This window comes from Sminthopsis crassicaudata, chromosome 4 (assembly GCF_048593235.1).
Source record: "Sminthopsis crassicaudata isolate SCR6 chromosome 4, ASM4859323v1, whole genome shotgun sequence".
Taxonomy (NCBI): Eukaryota; Metazoa; Chordata; class Mammalia; order Dasyuromorphia; family Dasyuridae; genus Sminthopsis; species Sminthopsis crassicaudata.
The window spans coordinates 464,115,600-464,133,547 of record NC_133620.1 but is presented as its reverse complement, the minus strand read 5'-3'; the positions used below and the strand labels follow the sequence as shown (position 1 = coordinate 464,133,547).

General features: G+C 48.0%; 1 protein-coding gene across 1 annotated transcript; it reads left to right on the top strand.

Moving 5' to 3' along the window:
- Nucleotides 1-8,955: 8,955 nt before the first annotated feature.
- Nucleotides 8,956-17,485, top strand: VPS37D (VPS37D subunit of ESCRT-I). Its single transcript, XM_074264078.1, has 4 exons — nt 8,956-9,112; nt 13,672-13,843; nt 15,099-15,181; nt 16,269-17,485. The coding sequence occupies exons 1-4, from the start codon at nt 8,972-8,974 to the stop codon at nt 16,674-16,676; spliced, it is 804 nt and encodes a 267-aa protein (XP_074120179.1). The 5' UTR covers nt 8,956-8,971; the 3' UTR covers nt 16,677-17,485.
- Nucleotides 17,486-17,948: the final 463 nt, after the last annotated feature.

The window sequence follows — 17,948 nt, the reverse complement described above, 5'->3', positions numbered from 1 at the left end:
AAAGAGCTTTGATCATAGATAACTATTATGGAGACAGGGAAGAACCCCAAAGGCAAAATATTTCCAAATGAAGCCTCAAAGTGGGATATGAACTGGTCTCCAACTCAAAAGGTTCTTTTGGAAGAATTCTAAATGGATCTTAAAAGGATTAGGAGAAAAATGAAGAAAGGAAATAAAAGCTTTGCAGGAGAGTTTGGAAAAGGAAACACAGAAATTGATTGAAGAAAACAACTCCTTGAAAAATAGAATTGATGAAATGGAAAAAAAAAACTAATGAATAAAATAATTCCTTTAAAAGTATAATTGTCCAGGGGGTAGCTAGGTGGCACAATGGATAGAGCACCAGCCCTGAATTCAGGAGGACCTGAGTTCAAATCTGGTCTCAGATACTTAACACTTCCTAGCTGTGTGACCCTGGGCAAGTCACTTAACCCAACCTCAGGGGAAAAAAAAGAAAATAACAATAACATAATAATAATAAGAACTAAGATGTTTATAGTTTTTTAAGTTTTGCAAAATTCTTTTGATGGAGATTAAGAGACCTGCTCTGGATAAAGCTAGTAATTGATTGCCCTCCAAATCTAGGGTGCTATTTACTATGCCCCTTCCTCCCTTATATATACACATATTGGGGTCCACATAAAGTCATGAAGGCTAGAAATAAATTGTCATGTACAGGAAACAAGGGGGCAGTTTATCTAAAACCTAGGTGAGACCTTAGTCTTAACCCTAGACACACTAATCCCCACATTTACAATAACTTTAACTGTAGTCACAGACTAACCTATATTACCTGTGATCTACTGATTCTTTTTTTTTTTTTTTTTTTTTTTTTTTTTTTTGCTGAGGTAGTTGGGGTTAAGTGACTTGCCCAGGGTCACACAGCTAGGAAATCTTAAGTTTCTGAGGTCAGATTTGAACTCAGGTCCTCCTGACTTCAAGGCTGGTGCTTTATCCACTGCACCACCTAACCGCCCCAATCTATTGATTCTTAATAACAGTCATAGACCATACCTAGCTTTGGCCATAGAGGGTAATTGAGATTATGGATAGTTCGATGCACCGCAGCCCCACCAAGGGAAAAAACCTGCTCTAAACCCACTTGTGACTCCCTAGGGGGGCAGGAATGCTCTCTTTTCTGCCCAAGAGAAATTCAAATGTTTCATACATGGCAATGTGAAAATATCCCAGCTAGATGGACAAGAGCTTTAGAACTAAAGGGCAAGGGAGAAATGGTCTCCCCTGAATAAGAGTTTCATTGAATAGTTTTTTGGATCTTTTCAGGACCCTGATCTGAGCCCTGATCCCCTGCATATGTGGAAGTTAAAAGGTCTTTTGAAAGTCAGAAATCTGGGTTGAGGAAGGAAGGGGAAGCAAAGAAAAGGTTTCAGGTCAATCACAGAAGGACTTGAATCACCTAGCTCCACCCAGTCTCATCTACACGTAGCACTACTGACTTACTACTAAGTTACTGACTTATAACTCCTACTTCTTCCTTCTATGGTCAAACTGATGCTGGCCATGCCCTCTGTCTGGCCCCAGAGTCCTGGGGACTCTGAAGCTCATGAAAGGGCTGTATTATAAAGAAGAACCTGTAGTTGGAGTGGAAAGGGAATTTGAAGGTCACCCAATCCAATTTTTTTTTTACTTTTAATTTTTTTACTTTAAAATTTTTTTTAACTTTTTTATTTACTTTTAAATTTAAATTTTTAAAAAAATTCTGAACTTAAACACCAAAAGAGGAGAGCATTTCCATACACATAATAAGACATAAAAAGAAGAAACCAGCTATCCCCATTTCAGAACAATTGCTTTTAAAGAAAGTATATTATACATTCTACAAAGTGCTTTCAAAACTATCCTGCTTGTCTAGACTTCTTTATGAACTTCCTTCTATTTTTAAAAAATGTTTCATTGGCTCTTTTTTTTTTTTTTTTTAAATCACTATTGTCAATTCCCTTTCCTCCTCTGATAGCCTTTCCTTGAATTAACAGAAAGGAAAAAATCCAAATCAAATCCTTATAATAATAAACATGATCAAAGCAAAAACAAATGCTGTGTCCAGAAATATATCCCTTTGCATTTTGTGTCTATTATCTCCCTGTCAGGAGGTGGGTAACATATCTCACCAGAAACCCTCCAGGAACATCAATTGCCTCATTTTACAAATGAGCAAGGTGGAGCTAGGAGGAAAGATTGCTTAAACAAGTCACCTGTTCAGTTGGGAACTCTGAGACTCCTAGGACTGCTAAATCTTAACTCAGACTCAGCCTTGAAATTTTCTTTAAAAGGTAAGACAAGAATAATCCTTTGGCAGGAGGGAGAGGGATAAGGAGAACTGAGATTTAACTTCCCAGGCAATAAGAATAACCCGGATTGGTCTATTGACCAATAAGAAATCTTCCATTACTTTCACTTATCCCAGGTGAAAAGGGCTGGACTTCTTGAGGTCAGTTTCCCTCCGCCCCCTCATTCTCCTTTCCCACCAACTTGGCTGGACACCTGGTTGTTGTGCTGCTTGGGTATACCAAATCCCAGGCTCCCCCATCCCACAATTCTATCCCCTTGAACAAAGAATCTTATCCTCCTCTGACTCAGCCATGTGGGAGCTGGGGAACTCAGTTCTCCATTGCCATTGCTCATACCTAACATTAGTCACTTGGAAGCTGATATTTCTCATGGAAAGGGAAACCTTAAGAGTAGGGGGCCTCTCTTGGTTTCCTTGAGCTGCCTCCCTCCAACCCACAGAATCCTTTAACTGCAAAAGCTCTTTCTCTGGTCCTGATTCTTAGATTTCTGTCTCAGTTTGACTTTTGAGAATTTAGTTAGCAAATGGAATAAATAGACAAATGTAGATGTCTCCCACTCTCATCACCCCTCACACACACAAATATACAAACAAATAAGTATGAATGTATATGTATATATAGTAGATTAGGTGCTGGGGGCCCAAATGCTTGGATCCTTTCTTCTGTGCTTTCTCCCAAGGATTTAAACTCATTTTTCCTAGGGGAGTTGAAGCTGAGTGTTCCCCATTGGCACTATAGGGGCCAGGAATTCCTGGCTCTTGGCTCCTACTGAGACTGGAGAACCACTCCTCCATACCTATTTAAGAGATGGCAAGACTGAGGTCCAAGAGACAGCTCCTTGTTTCTGACAGCTCCTGGGCTCAATTATAGACTAGATAACCAGAGAGGAAATCATCTTGTGCTGGGCCCCCTGCTCCCTCCTTCATTAGCTCCCTCCTTTTCTCTACCACTTTTTCTTCCCTTTCCCAATTCAAAGGTTCCTCACCTGGTTTCCTTGGGAGATGTGGGTTGTAGCAGTGGCTGCTCCTTCACTTGCCCCTTCTGGGGAAGTCCCAGGGGTAGCTCGGGATGCTCTGTCCCTCTTCCTTGCCCCGGCTGCCCAAGTCACTCTGCTCTGCTCAGGCACCAGAGGGCTCTGCGTGCTGCTCTGCCCGAGGCTCTGAGCTTTCTAGCAGTTCCCCACGATCTGTCCCCTGGCTGCCTGTTGCCGGTCTCTTGAAGGTGTCCTTTGACCCTCTCTCTGGTGCCTCCTTCTCTCCTTAGCACGTGGGAGGCAGCCGATCAGCGGGCGAACAGCCTGTGGGGTAGCCATGCCCGGGAGCAGGAGCTGGGTGCTTCTGCCAATCGCAGTCCTGGGTTCTTCTCGTGCCTGCTTACCTTTCACCTCACTCCACCGCCTGAGTTTCTGGGTGCCCAGCCCCTAAGCTGTGGAGCCCAGGGAAGAGGAAGGAACCATTTGGGGTATCCTACCAACCAGTGGGAGGGAGCAATCTCTCAGATTGCTTATAGCCTGGGTTCTTGAGGTTCTAGTCCCTCTGCCAGGACACAGGGCCATTCTCCTTTACCCTGAACCCATGCCCCTGAAAGTACTAAAGTGCTATCACCACACTGAGCCTTTATTCCTAATCTTGGGCTCCCATCCTCGATAATCATCCATCCAACCATCCATCCATCAGCTGAGACTTCTGTCCCCAGAAATGATCCTACGGTTCTCATCAATTAGTAAACCAACCAATATTTATTAAGAGCTTGCTTTGTGCCAGCACCAAGCCACTATTCTTTTAAATACATTTTCATTTATAGGTTTTGTTTTTCTGTCACATTCATTATGCAGTATATTCCTTTCCCCCTCCACACGCAGGGGCATTCTTTATGCCAAAGAATAAAAAATAAAGAGAAAAGAAAAACAGCTCAGCAAGACCAAGTAGCATATCACTCACACCTGACAGAATGAAGGATCATGGGAACATAGCTTTAAAACTCCAAAGCCCTTAGGGGCCAGTTTGTCATAACCTTTCACCTTACATAGGTGGGAACTGAAGTCTACTTAGGGAGACTAATTCACTTGCCCAAAGTGTGTAGTGTTCACACCCATAGTCCTTCACTTCTGCAAATAAGGGAGGAAAGTTAAATCCCTAATCTGTAGGGTTTCATTGAGTGATGATTTTATTACTGAGCCCCATCCCTGACAGCATCCACCTTTCACCCAGCACAGGCCCTTCCTCAGTCAGCTCTTCCTCCTCTTTCTCTCATCCTCTCATCTGACCCCAAACTCATTTACCCAACAGTAAACCCTTGTTTCCAACATGTTCCTCACTCCCATCCCTCATACTGAGCTACCATCATCCTTTTTAAGACTGACCCTTCATCCTGCATACTGAGGGGATCCTGCTGCCTAACATCCAGGGGCTTCACACCTTCCTTTCTGAACACCTATGGAGAGCTCAGGAGAAATCATATAATCTTGCAAATTACTGGCTCCATAACTAGCTTCTCCTACCTTTTCTTGCATGCAGTTCTTGGCCATACTGGCCCAAATCCCAACTGAGCTTTGTCCCTTTTTCTCTCTCCTAAATGGGATACAACATTGGGCCAATGGCCAGTTAATACAGGCATTTGGGTTGGTCAACTCTGCAGGTGAATTCAGGACTTTCATAGAGCCAGGGAGTCTTCTAGGTTGACTGAAGAGACAAGACTGGGGCCAGTCTTGTGAGGCTTTCCAAGAGTCCATTCATAGACCAGGAACTAGAAGGGACTGCTGAGGTCATCTAGCTTAATTCTAGAGGTGAAGAAACATATTCAGAGAGAAAACACTTATTCTAGATTTTCTAACCCCAGAGAACTACCATTCTGTTGTGATCTGCTCTTTTCTTCCTATACCATAGCTCACTTATTTTTTATTAAATGTTTTTTTCTTCCTCCTTCCTTCCTTCCTTCCTTCCTTCCTTCCTTCCTTCCTTCCTTCCTTCCTTCCTTCCTTTCTTTCTTTCTTTCTTTCTTTCTTTCTTTCTTTCTTTCTTTCTTTCTTTCTTTCTTTCTTTTCTTTCTTTCTTCTTTCTTTCTTTCTTTCTTTCTTTCTTTCTTTCTTTTTCTTCCTTCCTTCTTTTCCTTCCTTCCTTCCTTCCTTCCTTCCTTCCTTCCTTCCTTCCTTCCTTCCTTCCTTTCTTTCTTTCTTTCTTTCTTTCTTTCTTTCTTTCTTTCTTTCTTTCTTTCTTTCTTTCTTTCTTTCTTCTTTCTTTCTTTCTTTCTTTCTTTCTTTCTTTCTTTCTTTCTTTCTTTCTTTCTTTCTTAAAGCATCTACTCTGAGTAGAACACATCCTAGGCTTGGGATCTCTGGGAGAACTATAAAGCTTCAATGGGACACAGTCCTACTCTTATTGGACTTAAGGTCTAAGAGGGGAAAATAAGACACACATATATGTAATTTTAACACATGTTTAATTACATGACAAGTACATTAGAAAGGCCCAAGGGCCAGGTGTGAAGTCTGAAGAGTGAGCTCTTCTCTGAACTGGCTTAGCCTGAAGGGGCATGGATTTTGCAGTTGGGCAAGGGGGCTCCTTTTCCCATGAAGAGGAAGCTGCAGGGTCCTAGGGTGAAAGGGCATCCAGCTCCGAGGTTCCCTTAGGTTACCTCGGAAATATCCTGAAGCACTTTCTGAAAATGATTCAATTGAATTTAATCAACAAGCAGATATTAACCATTTTCTGTGCTCAAAGCATTGTGTTGGGCACACCGAGAGGGTCTTGAGATTCTTACCACCTAAACGAGTGCAAGCAGTTGCTCATTTTCCATTTCAAAGAGGACCAGTGACATTACAGGTGAGGTCTTGACTCCTTGGAAATCGGATTTAAATGAGACAGAATTGGCCAAAGCCATCAGCTTCACTCTCTCTTCCAAAATCACTGAAGTCGAGGGGTGAGACAAAGTCAGGATACTGCAGGATGCAGTGGACTGGCATCTTCCACATCTGACCAGGTGCTAAGTATTCCTTCCTCGGCCACCTTTGTGTCTCATCCACTCATTCTGCTGGGGAAACTCTCCCTGTGCTTGGAGTAGACATCATAGGGACCATTCTATAGGAAGTGATCCATGAAAGAAAAGCTAGATGGGAACCTGGCAAAGCAGAGTTTAGTCTCTGAGGTTTAGTTTAAATCTCAAGGAAGGAAGAAAAAACTTAGCCTGAGGGAATATCATTATTCTTCCAGCCTAGAATTAGTCAGGCAAGGACAGGGTTTGGGAGAGAAAAAAGAACATAGAAGAGGCAGAGCCAAGATGGCGGGGTGATGGTAGGGACTTGCCCAAGTTCTCCCCAAACACTTAAAAAAAACATGGAAGAAGGGATAGAGACATGGGGGTAGGGTGGGAAAGAGACAGATTCAAGAAGCTTCACCAGCTCCTCTTTGTTCTTAAAATAAAATAATAATTCTTCTGTTAGGTTCTTAGAGCCATTCCCCATTGGGCTCCAGCCTCTCCTTCCAAGGCAATCAGCAGCGTTATTTCCCTCAGCACCCTTATGTTCCCAGCAAACTAGCCACAACGGTTCATGTCCCATCTCTGTCCTTGTGCACAAAATGCTTAGTGCTGGTAGTGACCTCCCTCCCCCCTTATTCTGCTTCTTAAAAACCCCAGCTTCCTTCAAGGCTTAACTCAAACCATCTCCAGCAAGATGCTCTCCCCAATTTTCCCAGCTGTTCATAACTACCTCCTTTCCTAATCCTGATTTTGTCTCTCTTCTGGATGTGGTTAACTGTGAATTGTATTCACCTGGCAGAAAAAATAAGCCGCTTGAAGGCAGGGAGACTCTGGGTCCCTGGTGCCAAATCCAGTGTCTGATACAGAGTAAATGTGGACTGATTGTCTAGAGATGAAAGTTTAGACAGCAATAAGAACCTGACGGGGGTGGTGGGGAGGGGGGGGGACAGGGGAAGGAACAGAGACACCAAGGGATGGACAAGAAGGACATGGAGGTATGGGTGATGGGGTTGGAGACATGGAAGAAGGGATGGTCAGACGTGGAATAAGGACAAGGACATGGAGGAAAGAAAGACAGAGAGGGACATGGGGACAGACAAAAGGCATGGAAAGCCCACACCACTGTTTCCTGCCCTAACTGGGGATTTCCTGCTCCTTCCTCTTCATCAATTTCACCTGAGAGCCCTAGTTATGTTCTGGATTGGATATTCTTTCCAGAAGATGACAGAGACTGGCCAGCCACAGAGATGAACGATAGCTGGAAGTACAGCCCTTTGGGGATAGGGAAGTGTTTCCATTACTTCCAAATTTAGGGATGAGAGTGAGACTAGTGTGGATACTGTGGATGAGTCGAGTAAGGAACCCGGGGGGGGGGGGGGGCAGTAGGGGAGCCTTCCTTCTCCTAAACAATCCTCTTCAGACTGGCTTCCTGAAAGGGGAGGGGGTGTTAAGTTGGAGGTTTTTAGGGAGGCGTTTTTGACCATTGAAGCTTTGTAGTTCTCCCAGAGATCCAAGCCCAGAATTTGTTCTGCTCACAGTAGGTACTTTTTTTTTTAAAGTTTAATATGAAATAAATGAGCTATGGTTTTTTGCCCTTGATTTATCTTTTGGGCAGCTGGATAGCCCAGAGGATAAAGTGCTAGGCCTGGAGTCAGGGAGACCTAAGTTCAAATCACCTACCATGCACCCACAGACAGTGAGATTCTGGGCAAGTCACTTAATCTCTTTGTTTCAGTTTCCTCAACTGGAAAATCGTGAAGATCAGATAAAACATTTGTAAAATGCCTGGTACACAACAGGTGTTCAATAAATGCCTGTTTCCTTCCTGGTCTCTGACTTGGTATTTTGGTAGTTCGTATTTCTTTCAGGACATTCCCCTACCTGGGCTCAAGAGTCTGCTCTCTCTCTCTCCCCATCAGATTGGGCTTTCCGAGAGACAAGATCTTTCCCTTCCCCCCTCTCCCCCACTCTCTCTGAGCGCAGAATTCCTGGAGCAGCGCGCTTAGCACAGTGTCTGGCACACAGGAGGTGCTCGATAAATGCTTATTGACTAATTGGGATTGTCTCAAGTTCCCTGGATCGAAGGCTTCTGGAAGGCAGACTCTTCCTCCATCAGAGCAGGAGCAGGGGCTCCCCAGGGAAAGGCGCTGGGCCGGATCTCTCCCCCCACCCCCATTCCTGCCCTTCAGGCAGAAGGGATTGTCCAGAAGCTCAGACCATCCCGGGGCGCAAATCTGCCCGAGTGCAGGGACTCTCCGAGTGCAGGGTCGGGTTTCAACCACTAGCCGGAAGTTTCCCCAGCGTTAGAGCTGTGCCTCCCCGAACAGACCAGCGCTGGGTCTATCCCAGCCGACCAGACTAAGGGCTCCTTCCTCAGTTTCCCTTTCAGTCTTCAGGCCAGGGGTTTGGTGACTAAGGCAGGAAGTTGTGAACCGGGATCAGGGTTGGATGCCGCTCGCCTGGCAGAGGCGACGCTTGCCGGGGATCACTGGGCCTCCGCGATTCGGGCCGAGGAGTGGGGGCTTCTGGGCCCCCGGGGTCGGGGCGGCCGGGGCGGCGGCTCCTTTAAGAGCGGCGGCAGCGCCCTCTGGCGGCCAGCCTGGGCTGCGGCCGATCCCGCGGCCGATCCCGGAGCCGGAGCCGGAGCCGGGGCCGGGCCTGGGGGCGGCGGCGGCGGTGGCGGCGGCATGTACCGGGCCCGGGCGGTGCGCGCGGGGCCGGACCCCGGGAGCCCCGGGGGCCGCTTCGGGATCCTCAGCACGGGCCAGCTCCGGGATCTGCTGCAGGACGAGCCCAAGCTCGACCGGATCGTGAGGCTCAGCAGGAAGGTAGGTAGGAGCGGTGTAGACGGGGCGGGCCGTGTAGACGCGGCCGGCCCCGCCCCGCCCCGCCCTGCTCCGCCTCTGGGCCCGGGGCGGGGAGGGAGGCGCCCTGGGACTTGCCCCTGCTGGGGGGTCCCCCCGGGGCTTGGGGCTGGGGGCTCGGGACCAGGCCGGAGCTCGGGACTGGGGGAGGGGGCGCCGAGCACGGAGGCGCTGTGGTCTGGGGGGACCCCCGGGGGGCGGCGGGCGGTGTGGCCGCGCCTAGTCGGGGCTCCCAGGCCGTGGGGGAGAGGACAGGTGTGCATCCATCCTCCCCGGGCTCGGGGGAGGGGCGGCTGGGCACTCGGCGGGGGGGCGGGAGGGGGCCGACCGGGAAGGCCCCAGGAGTCTGTGGGGACCGGACGGGAGGGGGCGGGTGGGGGCATTCTGTAGGTGACAGAGGGGGAGGGGCCGGGGCTCTACACGGCCAGCGCGCGGAGGGGTGGGCTTGCCCTATAGAGGACAGAGGGGAAGGGGCGTGTGTGTGTTTTGTGTGTTTGTGTGTGTGTGTGTCTGTGTGTGTGTGTGTGTGTGTGTGTGTGTGTGTGTGTGTTTTCTATAGGGGCCCAAAGAGGAGGCGGTGTGTACATTCACGGGGGACAAAAGGGGAGGGGTGGGTAGGTGGGTGTGCATTCTGAAGGGGACAGGTGGGGAGAATCTGTCTTATAGAGGACAGAAGGGAAGGTGTGTGTTCTATAGGAGGCTAAAGGAGGAGAGGGTCCAATCTGCAAGGAATAAGAGAGGAGTGGGTGTGCATTCTGCAGGGGGCAAAGGGAGGGCACATCCTTGCAGAACTGGGGGGAAAGTGTATTGAGGGGGCTCCCAGAGGAAGAGGGGTGTGCTTTCTCTGAGGGACCCAAGGCTTATGTCTTTCCTAGGTTCAGAGAGAATATGGTCCATAGGGGCCAGAAAGGAAGGTATGTGACCAGAGACAGAAGGAGGATGTGTAGAATCTAGGGAAGGAATAGAAGGCAGGAGGGAAGGGAGATCTGTGTGCATTTTACAGAGGGTAAAGGGCAGGATTGTTTTGCATCCTGAGGGGAAAGACATAAGTTGTCTATGGAAGTTAGAAGGAGAAGATGGGTGCATTCTATTGGGATAGAAGGGGAGGCTATATAGCCTATAAAAGACAATGATATGAGGCTGTCTATTCTGTAGAAGACAGAAAGGGACATATTTTAGGGGGAAAGCTGGAGGAATGCATGTACGTTCATTCTAAAGAGGATAGAAGAAGGGTTATATGGTCTGTGGGGGGCAGAAGGAATATATACATTACCTCACATGTTTTTTAGAGTAATGTTCAGGACTGATGTATTCTACAGGGCATAGAGGGGAAGAAGGTGTGCATTTTTATGGGCTAAAGGAGAAGGCTATGTATGTAGGTATTCTGTGGGCAAGAGAAGGAAAAGGCATTGAGTTAAAGCATTCTATCCTAATAGGCCACAGAAAGGCATTTGAGAACAGAAAGGAGGGGGTATGTATATTACAGGACAGAAAGCACAGAAGAGATACATTGTATCAAGGCTTGAAACCTACTAACAATGTAGTCATGGGCCAGTCACTTAAACTTTCCATTTCTTCTCCTGTACTTGGGCTCTTCAGAACAGCAGGAGGGGGTATGTATATTACAGGAGAGAATGCACAGAAGAGATACATTGTATCAAGGCTTGAAACCTACTAACAATGTAGTCATGGGCCAGTCACTTAAACTTTCCATTTCTTCTCCTGTACTTGGGCTCTTCAGAACAGCAGGAGGGGGTATGTATATTACAGGAGAGAATGCACAGAAGAGATACATTGTATCAAGGCTTGATACCTACTAACAATGTAGTCATGGGCCAGTCACTTAAACTTTCCATTTCTTCACCTGTAGCAGGGAAATAATAATACTTGGGCTCTTTGTAGCACAGGGTTACTAGGAGAAAAATCATTGTAAACCTCAGGGAAGCAAGGTTGTTATTAGGGATTGAAAGAAGACAGGTATATATGTACATTCTAGAAGGGACTTCTAGAGTCCAACTCCTTTATTTGACAAATGAGGAAATTGAGGCTAGAGGAAGGTAAGAAGTGATTTGATCAATACCATGCAGGAAGAGAACATCAAGGTGGAATTTGAACCCAGGTCCTCTGACTTTTTTTTTTTTTTTTTTTTTTTTTTTTATGCTACCATGTTGCTTCCTCATATATGAGGACAGCAAAAGTTGGGTGAATGTGGGCCCTGAGTGAATGTACATATACTTCAGCTCTGAATGGTTGAAATTTTATAGAAAGTAGAGAGGAGTGTCCTTCAGCATAAATAAGACCAAGCAGGTATCTTCCTAATCCAAAAGATCTCTGTGATCAGAGACATCCCTTCCTACTCTGGGATTTGGAGTCAAAAGATTTCTGTTCAGATCCAGTCTTTTGGGCAGGTAACTTGATCTGTCTGGTGCTCAGTTTCTTCATCTGCAAGATGAAGGAGGTTGACTAGAATTTTTCCTAGGCTCCTTGCAACTGTAAAGATAGAGGCAGAGGTGGGGGGGTCTAGGTGTGTAATGTGGTACCCTGTAGTTTCTACCTAAGGTGATTTTTATTTTATTTTTGTTACAAGGGAAGGCTCACCTCGGGAGCTGAGTTGGGAAAGAGTATATCTGGAAATGACTCTAGTAAAAATACAAAGGGCACCAATAAAACAGACAAACAAAATCCCCAAACAAACAATTCTGTGGTGCAAGTTTTAATTCAGAGGCCCACCGAACTGGACTCACCATCTCTAGCAAACTATAAAATCTCTCAAAGCTACTCCATTGTCCCATGGACAAAGGGAAGGACATGTAATGTCAGAGGTCCTATGGGAAGTTGGGCATTGCTCCCTCTGACCTTTGACTCCTGCCCAGGCAGTTTCCCTGCATCCAGTTGGACACCCTTTATCAGTTTCCTCTTCCCATGTATTTGCTTTGTTGTTTAGGTTCTCGTTGCTTTGGGGTTGTACTGTCCAGATCAGGTATTTTGAAAAGCCTTAGAAAATGCAGTGTCCTGTTTGTAGTGCTTAATGAGTCAAACTCTGCTAGCCACATGACCTTTTTCTAGTCTTCTGTGAGTGGAGGACACTGGGTTCCATCTCTGAGGTCTGTCTCTCTCAGCTTGAATGCTCTTTGGTTGCCATCCTGCCTGTGACTTAGGGACAGGACTCTTACTGGAGACAGATTGTGTTGGGAGATGTGCCTGCTCGGGGCTGGGGCTCCACCCTCTGCCCATCCCCCTCTTAGATATCTGTCGGGGCTGGCACTTCTAGAAAGAGTGCTCCTTTCTCCCAACTATAGTGGGTGCACATGTGAAACAAGATGAACTCTGGGAATGTGGGATTGGCCAATTCCTGACCTCAGAGGTCATTTAGTTCAGTCCCCCCCCCCCCTTTTTTTTTTTTTTTAATAGAGGAGGAAGCTAGAGTCTGGAGAAGTAAAGTGTCTTGTGTGAAGTCCCATAGCAAATGAAAGACACAGCTTACATTTATGTCGTGCTTTAAGGTTTACAAAGCCCTCTTACAATCATCCTATGTCACCCACATCTCAACCCTCTCTAATTCTCCCCATTTGGGGTACAATCCCCCCATTTTGGGGGTAACTCCCAAAAATTTGGGTATAATTTACCCCATTTAGTGTACTGTTCCCCACATTTGGGGTATATTTCTCTCCACTTGGGGTATAATTCTCCATTTTGGGGGTACCATTCCCCACATTTTAGGTACAATTCTTCCCCTTTGGAGTACAATTCTCCCATTTTGGGGGTGCAGTTCCATGAATTTTGGCTATAATTCTCCCAATTTTTTGGGGAAAGAAAAGTTGAGATCAGGGTCACAGAATAGGTAAGTATGGGGGGATTTGAACCCATCTTCCTGTCTCCAAGTTAGGTGCCTTGCCTACTACATGGTATCTTTTTGTTTTGTTTTTTGTTTTTTTGTTTTTGTTTTTGTTTTTCCCCCTTCACTACATTGTATCTTAAACTGTGTCTTAGACTCATAGATTTATAGTAGGAAGAAACTTCTGAAGTATTCCGCCTTCAACCCCAGTGCTCTTTCCCCTGTGCCACATTTGGGGGTCTTTGGTGCTCAGCCTGATGTCTGGCACAGAGTGAAACCCAATAAATGTTTTTTGACTGATTGATTGCATAATGCCCAAAGCTAAATGAGGATGTCGTTTGTCCACTGACACCCGGGAGCGCACTATACAGGTGGTTGGGTTTGTCTCTGTCCAGGGAAGGAAAGCCTCCTCAGGGCAGGAACTGTGGCTTCTCCTCTCTTCTGTGATGAATGTTGGGCTACGGGCTGGGCACACAGAAGAGGGGTACTTAATAAAAAAGGGGCTGGATAGGTGGAGGGATAGATGACTGGATAGACAGATAAATAAACAGATGGACAATTATGAATGTACATATATATGTGTGGGCAGATCATTGGCTGTCTGGACAGATGGATGGATGGTTGGACAGATGGATGGCTGTCTGGACAGATGGATGGACGGTTGGACAGACCACTTCTTTCTTTCTAGTTCCAGGGCCTGCAGCTGGAGCGAGAGGCTTGTTTGGCCTCTAACTACACCTTGGCCAAGGAGAACCTGGCCCTTCGGCCTCGGCTGGAGATGGGCAAAGCTGCTTTGGCCATTAAGTACCAAGAGCTCCGGGAGCTGGTGGAGAGCTGTTGGGACAAACAGCAGAGGCTGGGTAAGTGCAAGGAGCCATCCCAAGCCTGCTCTTCTGCAAAGTTTTCCCACTGTTTGCTCTCAGAAGCGTCCCCTCCTGCCCCATTAAAGTCATCGATGGACTCGACCATGAAGGTGGGGGCTTGGTCTGGTACCACACTGGCTTCCTGTGAGCAAAGGAGGGATTAGCTCAGTGTCATTTTAGAAAGCTTGGAGCAAGGCCCTGAGAGCTTGGGCAGAATATGGGGGGGGGGTTGTAAAGATAAACATTGAAGGGAAGCAGATGAAGGTAAGTCTAGAGCTTTGAGTTCCTGAGGAAAGGGCAGGACTTTATGGGCAATCTTATATTTACAGTGGGAAGAAATAAGGGAAGAGTGCCTAGAGCTACCTTTTTGGCTTGGGGTTGGCCCTGGGCCTCTGGCTCTTCCTCCCCCCTCCCCTTCATTCTGGCCTGAGACTGAGTAGGAGGATGAGGGAAGGCATCCCCAAAGTGAAGGACTATGGGAATGAAGTCACTCAGATTCTCAGCCCTGGATCTTCGACACCCTCAAAATCCCCAAGTCGTGCCACAGAACAACAGCTCCCCCTTCTTTACCTTACAAGAAATGGGGTTGTACTGTATTGGGCTTGTACTGTATGGGGCTTGTAAGCAGGAAAAACTGCATTCAAGTCTTAATTCTGACCTGTTCTGGCTCCATGATTTTCCCTCTATAAGTTACCTCATTTTTCGGCGTCCCTAGGCACTCTGAGGTGCAAAAAAGGTGCTGCCTGCAGGTAGAGGGAGTTTCTTTTTCTGGAGGATCTTATACCAGTTAAATCATACCCCCAGTCCCCATCCTTATCTCTAATTTAGGGACTAGGTACCTTCTGATACATATTAGAAGGGTTTGCAAAGGGAAAGAAACACTAAATAATAACTAATATTTATATACCATTTACTATGTGCTAGGTAGTGTGCTAAACAATCATTGTCTCATTTGATTTTTACAACTCTGGAAGATAGGGGTCATTATTATCCCCATTTTACAGATAAGGAAACTGAGGCAAACTGAGGTTAAAGGATTTGCCCAAATGTCACATAGCTAGTTAAGTGTCTGAGACAGGTTTTAAATTTGGATCACTTCAGTCCCAGAACTCTGTGCACTTTGGGCCCTTCTGGTTTCCCACTAGGAAGGGTGAGGTGACTCCAGGAAGATAAATTCCTGGGCTTAGGGGGTCTTGGTTCCATCCAGGAGAAGGAAGGGGGGCTAGTTTTATTTTGTTCCTGTGGTCCCCAGAGGTGAATGTGCAACGCTGGAACCCCCAGTGTGCCCTGAACGGGCTCCGGGCAGAACTGGAGGAAGCTGAGCAGGAGGCTGAGGTGAGGAGGGGGAGGCATTGCTTTTCTTTTTCTTGTGATTATAAAATTTGTCTTGTTTTTACTACTATTTTTCATTTTCACATCACATCCATTTCCAAATTATCTCCCTTTTCCTTCCCTGTTAGCCAGTCCAGCCCTTGTACTAAAGATTAAAACATGTTGAGGGGAAAGAAGTTTATCAAAATGAAAACAAATGACAGCAAAGGTTGTATTCCACCCCCATAGTCCACCTCTTACAAGGAAGGAGGGAGATATATTTTTCTAAATGCTTCTTCAGGGTGAAGCTTGCTCCTTATAATTACACAATTTTTATGGACTTTTGGCTTAGTTTATTATAGACATTGTATTATAGTTATAATATTATTTTATTGATTCTACTTACTTCACTCTGAATCCCTTTGGAAAAATCTTCCCATGCTTCTCTGAAATACTTTATTTCTTAGATGCCGCTCTTGCTTTTGTTCATGCACATAATTTGTTTAGCCCTTTTGGGCGTTGTTTTGATGGGACTTAGGGGAGAGGAGAAGGGGAGGGAGAATTTGCTTCACTGCTCTAGTTATTCTAAAGCTCTCTCCCTGTTCCCCCAGACATGACTGCTCATCCTGCCAACAACCAGGCTATTGGGACGGCTCTGTTCTGCACTGCCATCTCTGGGTCTCTCTCTTCCCTTCCTCTTTTCTTTTATCCAAATGCTTCCAAGCCCTTCTTGTAGCTTCCTTCCTCTGAGGAGCCTTCCTCGACCATGGCAGATCTCTCTATTAGTGGCTACATTTACAGTTGGCCCTTGTGAGCCAATATTTAGCTGTGGAATCCTAAACACCACCTTGTCCAAGCTGCAGAGGCCCCTCAGTGGGGGCAATGGCAGAAGTTAGGATCGGTACCCTGGTATGGTGACTGCCTTCCAACCCCGTGCTCTCTCTCCCAAGTAGCCAGGCTCTTCTCAGTGCCGAGGGGACACAGTGGTGGAGGATACGAGGTGGCCCCCACATTGAGGGGCTGAGGTCCCCAATCTCGATTTTTGTCTCTTGATTCCTCATCCTCCTTCCTCTCTACCACAAAGCTCTTCTCTTGTTTCCTTGTGCCCCAGGAGCAGATGGAACAGCTGCTACTCGGAGAGCAGAGTCTAGAGGCCTTCCTGCCGGCCTTCCAGAGGGGCCGGGCGCTGGCCCATCTTCGACGGACCCAGGCTGAGAAGCTTCAGGAACTGCTGCTAAAGCAGGGGCGGCCCCAGCCTCCCACCCCTCCCCCTCCCCCCTCGCCCCCTCCTGCCGCAGCACCCACCAAACTCTTCCAGCTGCGCTATGCCTTGGCCCCTGCCACAGCAGCTCTGCTGCCCTCAGGGGTTGCCAGGGGCCTGCCAGCAGCCCCCCGAAACCTCCCGCCTCTGGACTCCCGCCCTGTCCTCCCGCCAGGCCAGGGTTCCCCCCTGCGCCTGCTCGGCCAGGCCTCCTCGCTGAGCCCCCGGCCCCCGCAGTCCGAACCCCCCCATCGGTAGGGCTTAGGATGTGGCCCCCGCTAGGAGGGCCCCCAGACAGACTTGACACCAGGCTCCTACCACCACCATCCTTGAGGAGTGAGGTGTTGGAGGGGCAGGCTCCCCTTCCCCCAGGACTCCAGCAAGGTCCCTGCCCCTGGAGGCAGAGCCCAGGAAAAGGGGCTCCAGGAAGATGAGACAGTGGGTAGAGCTGGGGGGAGCAGGGGATTTTGCCCCCTAGCTTTGAGGGAACTGCTATTTCTCTCTCCCTGGCTGGGGTGGGGGGAGGGTTTCCGGGCTGGCCAGAGCTTGCTTTTTCCTATGCCCCAAGAAGGGAGCATTCCCACATCTAGGCTTGCAGGGTGGGGGTGGGGGCATTTTCCATGATCCACCAGTAACCTGGGAAGGGGCCTCTCGCCAGGCATGACGCCAAGGCAGCTGGAGATGTCCTCAGATTTCTACCTGGTCTCTTCCTCTCCTCCAACCCCTGGTTCCATTCTTGTGGCTACTGGGAGGGCCTTCACCCAGGATGGCCAGGTAGCCCTTGGGACCACACACCGTCCCCCTCCCCCATCCCCCATCCATACACTCCAAGCCCTGGGCACCCCCGGCATGAAGGGGTGAGGGCACTGTGGCATTGGGGGGGAGGGGGCGCTTCTGTCCAGCAACAAGAGCGGGCGAACCAGAATGCCCGGCAACGAGAACACTCTGTCCTTTTCTGTCTTGTCTCTTTAGAATGGGACCTCCCAGAGGGCAGGGTCCTTGTCTTTGTGTGTTCTGTCTAGTGCCCTGCCCACCAGGCCCCTCAATAAATGTGATGGTGAAGATGATGATGAGACCGGCCTACTGAACACTGCATGCTCAGCTCATTCCCACCTTCTCTGCTTGCACTGTCCTTCCCCTTCCTCTGTGCCTCGCCAACTCCCGCCCGCCCGCCCGCCCGCCCTCCAGAGTCCTACCTCTGCCATGAAGCCCACCAGGCAATAAAGTCTTTTTTTGTGTGCACTGCTTGCCCAGTTGGAAACACAACAGAGAGGGGGTATGTGCCAGCGGGCCTCGGCTGGCCCCTCGGACCTCATCGCCTTGTTCCCTGGGGGCCGCTTCCCCTCCACCTGTTCCAGGCTGGATCTCTGGCCACTCGGACTATCCTCTGCTGGGAATATGGAGGTTGGCCCGCAGACGGGGGCTTTCCCCTGGTCCCATGGAGAGACATGGCATAGAATCTGAAGCTTTAGAGCCGGAAGAGGCCCAAGAGACCATTTAGTCCAGTCCCCTTAATTTATAGATGAGGAA